This window comes from Ischnura elegans, chromosome 4 (assembly GCF_921293095.1).
Source record: "Ischnura elegans chromosome 4, ioIscEleg1.1, whole genome shotgun sequence".
In the NCBI taxonomy this organism is placed as follows: Eukaryota; Metazoa; Arthropoda; class Insecta; order Odonata; family Coenagrionidae; genus Ischnura; species Ischnura elegans.
Genome location: NC_060249.1, coordinates 128108304 through 128120858, shown reverse-complemented (window position 1 = coordinate 128120858; position 12555 = coordinate 128108304). Strand labels below are relative to the sequence as shown.

At 40.0% G+C, this 12555-nt stretch overlaps 1 protein-coding gene across 1 annotated transcript in view; it reads right to left on the bottom strand.

Moving 5' to 3' along the window:
• LOC124158044 (1-phosphatidylinositol 4,5-bisphosphate phosphodiesterase classes I and II) overlaps positions 1 to 12555 on the bottom strand; it is a 99527-nt gene that overhangs the window by 54152 nt on the left and 32820 nt on the right. The window contains exons 14-17 of the mRNA XM_046533204.1: positions 6431 to 6640; positions 5796 to 5950; positions 5250 to 5414; positions 2579 to 2920 (exon numbers count right to left, since the gene is read on the bottom strand). Of these exons, the coding sequence (XP_046389160.1) occupies positions 2579 to 2920; positions 5250 to 5414; positions 5796 to 5950; positions 6431 to 6640 (872 nt within the window). The remainder of the gene's footprint in view (positions 1 to 2578; positions 2921 to 5249; positions 5415 to 5795; positions 5951 to 6430; positions 6641 to 12555) is intronic.

The window sequence follows — 12555 nt, the reverse complement described above, 5'->3', positions numbered from 1 at the left end:
ATCGTCCCAGGGAAATTATGAAGCATTGTGATTTTCATTCAAATGGTATTGACTAGGCAATGCAGTGCTCATTTTCTTGATTTTAAATGTGAAATGAGTTCAGGAAGGCGATCCAACGAGAACTGGCTATAGCAATTGTAATTATGACGACTTTTCCACAGAATGCAATTACCTCAGTTGCAATTATTTACTTCCCTGGTAAGCATGTTTTCCTGGGTAGTATGTTCATTTTTACCACGTTTTTTTGTACTTGCTTTCTCGTTTGCCCTTGCAGGAAAAATCTGGCAATTCAAATTTCGACCACTTCCTGATTACCTATAGTGCTGAAATTTACAGGATAGGTCAGAACTGGATGACAATGAAATTTTCTTACTCTTTTACCATCATATGAACAGTATTTCGTGTAATATTTAGGAATAGAAATCAAATCTGGAGTTCCAAAAATTTTCACCAAAATGCAGGCGCTGCAATCATTATAGCTGCATTTAACTGACTTTAGAACGTAACTACAGTGGAACCCTGATCTATCGTTCCCGCATTGATCATTTTCCTGCATTCATCGTTCGCTGTTCCTGGTCCCAAATAAAGTTCCATAAAGACAATGTAATTTTTTCCCGCATCCATTGTTCCCCGAAGTATCGTTTTCCCGCATCTATCACTCCCCGAAGTATCGTCTTCCCAAATTCATCACTTGAAGATCATGATCCCGACGTATAATTTTCCCGCATCCATAGTTTGATGAAAATGAGACGAAGTGTTTACAATGTGCAATATGTGGCTAATGATGACAGACTCATAGTTTGAATCTTCCCATGAGATTGAACTACCATAGGGAGAAGCTGAGTGCCGTGGGATAGTAACATTAGCGCATTTCCCAAGATCCACTATCCCCTCCATTCAGCATTCGCCTCCCCCCCTCTGACGCTTTCCTTTCCTCCAAAATCAAGCAAAAGATTCCAGCTCGTGCATGGATCGTATTACGAAGACCTTAGCTTTGAGAGAAAATATTAAGTTATACGAGAACAAAAGAAACCTTTTTTTTTCGCCTCGCCCTTTCTCGCCCACAGACCTTTTTCTGCTTACCCACTCCAAATTTCCCCGTTTCTGGAGGTCAACTGCTGCATGAGTCACCTATTAGCCCAAAAGGAGTCTAACAATGACTTCTGGCAATTGGTATTATACTTTTATAAGATTGAAATATTAGTAATGTGCACGAAATTCAAAAAAGAATGATACCAAGCACGACGTAATTCTATCGTTATTTAAGCAGTTTAGGCAAAGAAATAGTTGGAATAAAACGATAGTAATTTCTGGCGAATCTCACTATCCTCTCAGCTGAGCTTCTTGGCAGTTGATGTGGCATTTTTTTCGAAAACATGACATCAGGTTACAATATACGAGTTATGCTACAAGTCTCACTTGTCAGAGTTGCTAACGAAGCGATGTCTTCTCATGATATTTTGTTTCTCCCTACTAGCAATCTGAATTCATCTGCTCATCTAGAGCTACGCTACTTAATGTTAGAAATGAGTGGGTAAGTTGCCTTATCTATAGGACAAAAAATTTCATTGCGCAGTCATATGGTCATGCTTCACCCTCTGCAGTAAGCTCTGCTTACGCCGTATGCGATAGCATTAGTGCCGAACTTCACCTCGTACGAGTGGTTCTGTACTTTCCAGGGTGGGTTGACTTCAAACCAGCGAGTATTTTCCGTGTGGGTTCAATTAAGTCGTTTCATTTTTAATAGTTTTATTTTTATTCGCCTTCGGACCATGGCCCTTCCGAAGAAACAAGTGAGAAATTTAAAAGATGGACTAAAAATAATAAAAGATGAAAAGAATTCGGGCTAGAGGCACGTGAGTATTGCAGAATGCCTTGGGTTGTCCACTAGCACAAGACGGTAGGGGTGGGGGTAGAGCGAGCTACCTGGTGAAAACAAAAAGTGGGATGAAGCCGAGGAGCAGCTGGGCATGCCGCTGACGATTAACGCAACATTGTTTACACTTCACGCATTGCCTCAATTATATTAAAAATATATTTAATATAAAGAACATTTCAAATAATGGACTATTTTCACCCAAAACCCATATTCGAAATTTTTTATTTTTACTCAACAATTTATTCTCCATTTATTGCCCTCCATAGCGATTAATTTCACAAGGCCATCTATGCGATTGCTCTTTAAGTAACGCCGCACAAGATGCAGAAGAAGATCACCTGGTTTGCTAATGTTATCAGATACTTTTCACAAGCTTGATTGGATGATCTTCAGATATTCCTAACAGCAGAGATTACCATCAATAAGTAACTAAATAATTACTTGCTACCACCTTTGCAATGAGTGTTAGGTGCTCCCATTATTTCCAGGTTTACACCATATAGTTACAAGTCTGATGACGACAGTTTTTCCAGCAATTCTACCTGCACCTTCAGGTCAGTATCGGAGATTATTGCACAATGGGTCTGTAAATTTTTGTCAATGTGGTGGAACTGAAAAATAACTCTTCCACCTTCCTTCATCCTTCCACCTTCATCCTTCCGCCACATTCATAAGCAAACAAATTGAGCCCCCACTGACCTCATCAATTGTCTCCTCGGTTGGACCGCTGCCAACTCCCTCCTCGACAATGTCATCCGTGAGCACGCTCAGCTGGCGAGCCCTCTTCTCCAGTTCCGACTGATACTTGATGGGATTCGCCAAAGCCTCTGCAAAGTCAGACAATCCGTCGGGGACATAATCTTTCACTTGCACTAAAAGAAAGAGAGTGGCTATAAGATGAGGCTGTCCCACTTCATTCCGCAGTCCTACGTGGCGATATCCTGGACAGAGCCCAACCACAGGCAACACACGATGTCCAATTGGGCGACCCGACTCCTCATATGCTGCGATACGAATGCATGCCAATTCTGGCAACACCACCTGCAATGGAAAGCATACAGTTTAATTTTGACGGGAAATGGATTAAGCAATCGGTGTATTTCAATGATTGAGCCAATTACAGCAATATTATGTAGCATTTAACTTTCGTAGTCTTGTGAATCATGACATTTTGTGAATAATTACAACTCCCACAAAGTTAAGTTCTGCTTCTGCACTCACCACATGATTTTTCATTTTTAATTTCAGCCTCAATGTGTACACAAGTATGGGCCAAGGACTTTGCTGAAAGTGAATGTGGTAACCCTGAATGAACAGGATTTCATAATTGTTTTTTGATGGTATTGATGCAAAGTCAGTTTAGAAATGTCATTCAAACCATATCATAACATGAAGCTAACATAGTTTAATTTTGATAGCCGCTCCGTGGCTGCAGTGAATTTCATTCCACCAAAATACATTTCGCTCTTCTGAGGAGGAGATGTTATGCGTGAAATATATGATGCGGTTCAACGCCATTTCCACCAGATGGTGTAGCAAGTCCCTGCAGACGTTCAGCAATGCTTTTTTTCCAATAGCAGGGATGGCAGGAAAGATTTTCAGCAAAACTGCATTTACCATGATGTTATATTTTACATATATTTTAATACTAGTATCCCATTCTGAATCATGAAGTCTTACTTTTGGTTGATAGTATAAAAATAAATAAATATGCATCACACTTCAAAGCGTGCATCATTCAACTGGACTTCTGTTATCTTACTCTGTAAGTTTTCTGAGCCAATGAAGTCTACTTTCTCATTAATCCAAACTTTCTTTCATAAAACCAGAATCTAAAGCTAGTCATCCTACTCTCCGAAAACAATTTTATTTTGTTGAAAATTGTACAGTAAGCATTAAGTTCACCACAATGTTAGTGAAAAAAAAATGATATAATATTCCTGGTAGGAATGTATGTATGTAACATGTAGTACAGTGGTGGAAAAAATTAACGCAAAGCTCGTTGGCGTCTGAGAGCGGCCAGTTCAGGAACTACTTGTCTTCCAAAATTTTGCCCTCGTAATGCTCTCATTCAACCGGGAGTTTTAAAAGCAATATATCCCTTATACCGGGGAAATAATCACGCCCGTCGCATTATGACAAGGCGTAAAAGATCCAGCCACGAATTCTTCGCCATATTCTCCGAAGTATGCTTCGCCCTCGACTTACTTAGAATGGAATCTACTCTCGTCGGGACATCATTGGACACAGCCGACATATTGGGCATTGAGACTGCCTTGGAGCCCAATCGTTCCGGTGGTGTAGTGGATAAAGTATCATGCTTCGAATCAGAGGTTCCACGGATCAAGTCCCAATGACGGATGACTTGATGCTGCACACACCACACACACACTGTAAACATTTTTCTGATCTTTAAACTTCACAATACCTAGCAATAGGTCCATAGGATGCTGCATCGCTATTGAATTCTTACGCGCTTCTTTATTTGTTGAAATTCAACCACCATATTGCATAATCATTTGGGCAGTTGACTGTGGAGTGAATTTTGACTACCATTTCCGCGTCGTCCAACCCAGCTTCAAGCATTAGCTTGCAAGCATGCTTCTTCTCCTCTTCAAGGGAAAACCTATCGAGTTCCTCAAAGCAGGATGAAAGCACTTTTTTGAGCCACCTCCGAGAAATCAGTGGTGTGGTTTGTTTTCAGTTCAGTATTGCAATGCTTTGCTCAATATTCTACGCCTAATGATAGTTTACCGAAGATTATATTGTAACAACTGGCATCTTCTTCCATAAATTGCATTCCAATTCACGCAGTGAAATGCATTCTCTAAGTCCAAAAAGGCAATGAACATGATCTTGTTCTTTTCCATTCACTTTTCTTTGAGCAGACTATGAGCCTATTGCTTCTCTTGTGCCATTGATTTTTCTGAATCCAAATCGGTCCTCATCCAGGTACTCTTCCTCTCATTGTTCTCGCATTCTGAAGATAATCCTTGCCAGTATCTTTGATGTTGTGTTGCCAGGCCAATGATCCTAAAATTTTAAAACTTCACCATACACAAGATTTTTCTGTACCTCTTCACATTCACGCTACAGAGTAAACAGGTCAGAAAAGAGGGTAATGCCCAACACACTCAATGCGAATGCCTTCAAGTCAAGGCATCCCGTGCCAGCCTTGGTGTGACTTCAATAATATTTAGAGGTATGTAAATGGGATTTTCTACTGCATGAGTATTGTTGATCATGCACAAAGTACAGACAAGTTTTACTACATTCACCCGATCAATTCTCACCATACAGCCAGAATATGCATGTCAGAACAACAATGTCACATAGTCTGGTTTAAGGAGTAGAACTCGTAGATACACACCTTTTTGAAAACAAAGGGCTCTTCGTCATAGACTGGATTGATACCATTGTTAGGCACTATTTTTGTTTTGAACTTTTTTCTAACTGTGTCCGCAGGAAGGCCATACATTTCCACCTCAACATATGTTCCCACTCGTTTTTCAGTCAAGCAGTGAGCAGATATGACCTATAAAATAAGTTAATGAAAATTTTATTTCATACATTCTCAGATGAACGGACTGCACAAAATATATTTCCATTAAGACTAACAGGGCTACCAATGGGAAAATTAACAACAGGTGATGATAAAGGCATGCAAAACAACTGTGCAATATTTTAACACAAGTGACGGAGGAATCTCAGCTAGATATTAAATAATAGCCTACAACTAAGAATACAAAATCAAATATGAATGAATCAAAATATAATTTAAATTAATATACCACAGGTGCTTTCATCAAAGATGAAACCTCCACTGGACGGAAAGGCTGACCATAAACCCTTTCATTTTTCCACAAAATTTGACACGATATCCTTCAATTGCATCAGAGCCAAATTCAATATTCACCTGCACTGAGACAGTTCCGGCGATTATACCATCTACAGTTGACTCGGCAAATGGGTCAAATCTTCTGTCCCGCCTCCTCATAAACTCAGGTTTCAACAAGTACCCACATCTGAGGTTGTACTCAAATATACCTAAATTCAACTGCATAGCCAAATCTGGAGAGTAAAAATAGTGAATTCTACATGTCAAAAAGGGATGCCACTACTTAAAGACGAGACACAATGCCACGTTCTTGGGTGGTAGCAATGCTGATAAGTGAGGGTCAACTGTATGCAGACTATTTCCAACAGATTGTGCTACACGAGAGAGTGAAATTAGGCCAATAACTACAGATTATTGTGTAAAGAAGATTACTGGCCATAGGTAGACATTACGGTGAACTCTAGCAATGCAGTTATCAAATAAATGTGCTTTTGGTGAGATCGAATATTTTAACAAAGGTTTATTAATATACAAAGTTCAGAAAGTGAATTTCATGATGAGCAGTAGAGAGAAAATCACTAAGTTGTTTCAATATTATGAAAGCCAAATAGTGCAAAAGGGAAATTTCTAATATTTCTAAACTGGCTTTTCAATGAAAGAGCTGAAGTAAAAAAAATGAAATCAATGCACAAATGGCACACTACCAACATTACCTAGCGTCTGATAATTCAGAGCCACCAGCTGGCATCCAGCATTCCAGAACACTTGGGGCATGAAATTGGAGGAATCAAATCTGGTCCCAGCAGGGTACACTCTGCTCAGCTGATGCTTGTTGTAGTTGACAAACTCAATAGGCCTTTCTTTCAACAAAGTGGTCGCCTGCTTCTCATCAAACGATGACATCTCGTAAAATCGACTTTTCTCTGCAGTCAAAGAAAGAGCATTCTGATGAGAATCGATGCAAAACAAGCATTTCAGTAAAAAAAAAGCACTCCAATAGCAAATAAAAATTCCTCACAGTGCACACTTTTCTAATGTGTAGCATTTAATCAAGCACCAATAAGAATTTCATGCACTGCATTCAGTGACAAAGTAACTGCAGAAAAACTTACCAAGAAAACATAACAGTGAGTACTTGATGGGGAATTACTTAGAAAAAGGTTAATACTTTTCATTTGTATCAGAAAACCATTGCAATTAGCGGAGGAATGAGTGACCCAGGTATTTCTTCACAGAATGAACTTATCAATTCCTCCAAATAATTTTGAATTCCTCCATTTCTAACAGCATAAATATGTAGATGACCAGGGAGGAGGGGAAATGCCCCCCATGCTAAATGAGTCCCTGGTACTTGAATCAATTCCTTAATTTGCTATGAAGACAATTAGTGCTATGTTCATGCAGGGCTAAGAAATTACCTCCACGAACTACCTGCTCTCAGATTGCTATCACTGAATTTTTCTTCTTCATCATCAACATCATTTTGAGAGGTAATGCACAATTTTCAGCCCTTTAATGCAAGTTTTTAATTAACTCCTCGCTTCTTCCGCTAAATCACGTTAGGGAAGGTGCAAGGGGGGCGTAATACGGCCTGCCAGTGAGCAACTCGCCGCAAGGGGTGTGATGGGCGGCTACAGCTTGCAGATAAGTATTATATCCCAGGAAAACTGTTGAGCGGACAAAAAAATGGAGCACATTTTGGCCCTGAAGAGCTGTAAAATTGTCCGCTATCCCTGAAAATTATCTTATTACCGTATAAGCGTGTGTAAGAGGCGCACCCCTATTTTGAGGATCGAAGCTATAAAGAAAAAAATTTTGCGGCATTTTTTTATCCTGTCGTGTGGTGTTGCAGACGTATGCCTGGAATTTCGACAGTTATCGAAATTTCCTCTTTCAATACTAGCTGAAAGAGGAAATTTTGATAACTGCGGCGGTAATAGCGGCATAAGAGGGAGTAGAAAGAGTTTGATCCTCTCTTCGCACACGCCGTTGCTCCACGATGCTAATCCTACTCACGAACAATTTTGTTTAAAAGCTCTCGCAGGAGTATTGCAATAGAATTGCAGCCGTGGAAAATTTTAAGGCAAAACACGACAGGCACATAGCATGAACCTTCCCAAGAGATGGGACCACAATCGTGGCAATCTCAGTGCTGTAGGATAATAACCACATCGTAGATTTAACGGAACCACCCTCGGCCCTCCATAGCCAGTGCCTCTGCCATTTTTTTTTCCTTTCCGAGACCCCACAGGAAAATATGAAAATATCAAGTTACAGGGAAACGTGTTTCATCCCTACCCCATCTCACCAACTGACCTTTTTCAGACTACCAGGTTCAATTCTCCGCGTTTCTGGAGGCCAAATGCTAGGTGAGTCACCTACTGAGCTCGAAGATATCTCAATATCTTTCAGCAATTGCATAACACGCACGAGGTTCTAAAAAGAATGAGACCTAACGCGACGTATATCTGACAGAATTGAAGTTTTTTAAACTCTAATTGATTGACGCAAAGATTTATATTTAAAACAAGGCTACTAATATTCAACATCTTCAACATAGTCCAAACAGCACAATTTCGGAAGAAACAAGCGTAGCATAAGCGCATTCAAACAAGACGAGACTGGAAACTTCAGGCAACGCAAACTGCGTGTATCACTTTGCTGCGCCTTTGCCCCTTCACTTTGAAGGCAACGACGTCAAGCAAGATCGGACGTGTTCTTCCCTTGCTCCTTCGCTCATACCCTCGTAGCTTGAAATACAGAGGGGAGGGAGCGCGCTCCTTCCCCTCGACCACTTGTTCAGTGCTCTTCACTTACACGAATTTCTGATTTCTTCTGTCCACATTTTAGTCCAACAATGAACACACTCGTTCGAATTTTTTACACAGCAGGTTTTGACACCAATATAATTTTCAGTCGCAAAAATCATCGTATTAGCATCTGAAGATGATTTTTGAAAAATCAGGGTCTCAACGTAATGGAAATTGCTCGGCAAGACAGATGCTGAACATTAACCAGGTATGTCCTTCAAAACTACGCGTTTCTATACGTTTGATAAGCGATTACTATATGCAGTATAAATGCGGCGGGATGCCCACTCGTGGCAGTAAATTTAGCGCGCCCTACAGAGCAAAAAACCCTGTGCGATCTTTTCCATGTTCACCTCTGGAGTACTGACGTGACGGCGCGATGCTTACAAGAAAAGCAAACGGGAGCATTTTAAAAATACGTCACTAAGAGAGAAACTCCCCTGCCTGCCGCTTGTTTTTGACCCAGGGTTTCAGATGACTGACTCACGCTGAAAACCAAGGCCAGTCAGTTCCCCTTGGACTTGCGACCGGTGAAGGGGAGGGGGGGGGAAGATATATAGTTTGTGTAAGAGGCGCACCCCCATTTTCGGCTGCAATTTCTGGGAAATAAGGTGGGCCTCTTACACGCGCTTATACGGTACCTAAAATTTCTTCTCTTCAAGAGATTGAATTGATTTAAAAAGAATGAGACCCTCTCGAGATCGCTGAGTAGAAGTCTCGTTCTGTTCCCACACCTCATCGCACGTGAAGTCAATGCTGTTCTAAACTTGGGTCAATTATGTCGCAGATTGCACAGTTACAATTTAATTTAATGATACAGGCATCCCCCGAGTTACATATGCCTCGACTTACGTAAATCCGTACTTACGTAAGTGATAACCGTATTTCAAGTGATTACGTTAATTTTCGAATGCGAGCGCGATGAAGTAGATATTCGCTCGTATACCCAATGGCAGAAAAAAGTTCGAATAGTTATCGAGTTTTTTACATGCTAAACATTACAAAGTGACCCATTTTTGTCATTCCTCGAAGGAATTTTCATTAATTTCCGTAGATGAAAATCGCTTATAAATCCCAAGTCCGCAATCAATGTGAAAATTTGCAGTTCTAGCGATGGAAGTGGTTGCGCTCACCCCTTGCTACGACCCCATAAGCTTTTATACAGCATGCACACTCGAACTCCGTTTCCAACTGTGGATTAAAAGAAAAATGAAGTTCGAGCAGAAATCTTTATTGCGGAAAAGAATTGGTTAGTACCCATGTAACAGCATTGAAATTTTGAGTGTTAGCAATGAACGCAGCGAAAAAGTGAAGAAAAAGTTGACGAACGATATTAATTGCGTACTTGTTTACATGTTTCTGGCGGTTACCGTGTTGTATTTTGCAATGATTTTATCAAAAACCCTACATGTAGGGTTCTTGGATTTTATTAAGCTGCATTTTCTCGTTCTCCCATGTTGTGTGCAAATGTGAATGAATATTGCGTCATTGAAAGCTTTTCCCCACAAACTTTGTTGCACGTTAATGACTAAGTTGGCTGAATAAAAGCTCACTTTTAATTAGCTTCGTGCAATTTAGCGTCGCCACTTTTAATTAGCAATGCATTCGATGGGCCCTTAGATCGCAGTATAACATAATGAATCAATTTAAGTATTCAGTTTAGTAATGTTGCGTTGAGATACCGTACTTTCCCGAGTCCACGCGATCGGTCAACTCGGGGAATAATATTACGCATTTTGATTGGCAATGCTCGAGATATAACTCTCAGACTATATTAATGTTTATTGATTTCGTATGTAATAACGTAAGAATATGCGGAAGAGATCATGAATAACGCAGTGAATTGAATGAAACTTCACCGAGAATTTACCGCACATTTCTCCGCTGAGAATTTCACCGCACCGATCGAAATCTTAAGCACTGACGCAAATGCTCGACTTACGTAAATTTCGACTTACGCAGAGTCTGCCGGAACGCATCTCTTACATAACTTGGGGGATGCCGGTATATTGATAAAAAATTTCATTGTGTGGAAACATTTTTATTGAAATAATGAGAGCTCAACTTAAGGCATGTGCATGCAATGTGGCTTGAAACCACCGCAAGGAAGTGCTAGCAGTTGACAAATTTTGGAACCAGTCACAAAACAATTGTTGCGTCACCCTTATGTTGCTCATCCAAATGACAGGCAAATACTACTTTGAAAACCATTTCATTGCTTACAGAGTTTAGGAATGATAAATCATAACTGACTTCAATTAAAAGTCCCCTAGGCATTAGCACCAAGCAGAAATGCGAAACGGTCTTTAAATGCCTTGAAACCTGACCCAGGGTTTTCTTCCCTGAAAATGACTGATTTTGATTGCATTCTCTTCCAAAACAATCCTGCATCGTTAACATGAAAAACTACTTTAGGGGGAAAGGAGCCACCCTCAATCACAGCAGAGTTCATCAGAAAATGTTGCATCGACTGCACAATCAGCACTTTGCAGATTCACCTGATATCGCAGCACTAAAACACCTGCTTGCTGTTTAAAATACTGGAACCAACTGTAGCTCCCACTAAATGTCTCGGAGTAATCACCAACCACATCTTATTTTATGGATTCAAATAAAGCCACAGCTTCATCACAAATAACTGCCTGTGATAGAGGAACACCATTTGACCATTTATTATAATTCCAGGGAATTAGAAGTCCTTCTGTTTTCTTCCAGTAATGAACTTCGCATATTATTGACTGAAGTTGGTGTGGCTGATGTCACTGATCTTTTAGCCTCGTCTTCATTAAGAATACCGTATTTCTCTGAATATAGTCCCCTCTGAATATAGTCCCCCCCCCCCCTAATTTTGAGGCTTCAGTTTCGGGAAAAGTTTAAAAAATGCGTTTGAATATAGTCCCCCCCCTTTACTTTTACCACAGGCATTTTTGGAAAAAAAGGGGGGACTATATTCAGACATATACAGTAAAAGCGCAGACTGCCAACATCATGAGCTTAAACTTACGCTCGATATCGCTTTGACACTCCCCATTTTCGAAGCAATTGATCACTTACAATTTCTCTTCTAGGTTTTAGCTTTTTCTTGATAACTTCCATATTTTTTACCTGCATTCCCATTTTTTGCCATTGTTCACTTGGTTTTAACTCAGCATGGCTCCATCAAAATCACCTTCTATTGCTAAACAACTGCGGTACTGCATCCCTGACACGCAGAGGGCCTATAACTGCTGGGAAGGAATGAAGCCAATGTGTTTGAGACTATCTCTCGGACCTTTTTACACGTTGATGCTATTTACACACAACTCAGCCACCACTCCATCTCTCCCCTGTAAACACCGATGACCTTGAAGGGGTGGACCCTTTATGTGGAAGCCAATTTGCCCACTAACATACGACCGCAAAAATTACATCTCAAACCATATTGCTTAAAAAATATCATTTCCACTAGCTCCACTAATGATCTAAATTAACTAATGTCATTCAGTTAATGATGATATAAATTACTTTGGTAGGTCAGCTATCAAAACCCTACAACAAGTTATGTTTCGGGACACTGCACAGCCATGGATTTCGACGAACATATAAACAAAGAATAAGATTTGTGCAAACAATACTATAAGCATAAAATGAGAGTAATTTTGTGTGTACTCAGCACAAGTTCCTGTTTTATCAAGAGTATGTTAAGGTTGTTTGATTAGGCAAAGCAGCGTTGGGAAGTTTCATCGAGGAACGAATCTGCACTACATCGAAATTGCTCTAATCGAAATTACGCTGAGCAAGGCATGGGTGTACAGTAAACTCTCCTTAATACGAACAACTTTACTACTTAGTCCTTGTTTTTAAGAAGCAAATTGTTGGTCCTGATGAAAAGCCTAATCCAATCTATAGTAAAAGAAATGTTACTGATAAATTTTTGTTATTTCGAAATTAAAAACTTCATTCCCAGTCCCAGCAATAACAACTAGAACTTTATTACGAAGATCCACAGATAATCAAGAGCATTTAAGTGGATGTACACTACACTATGT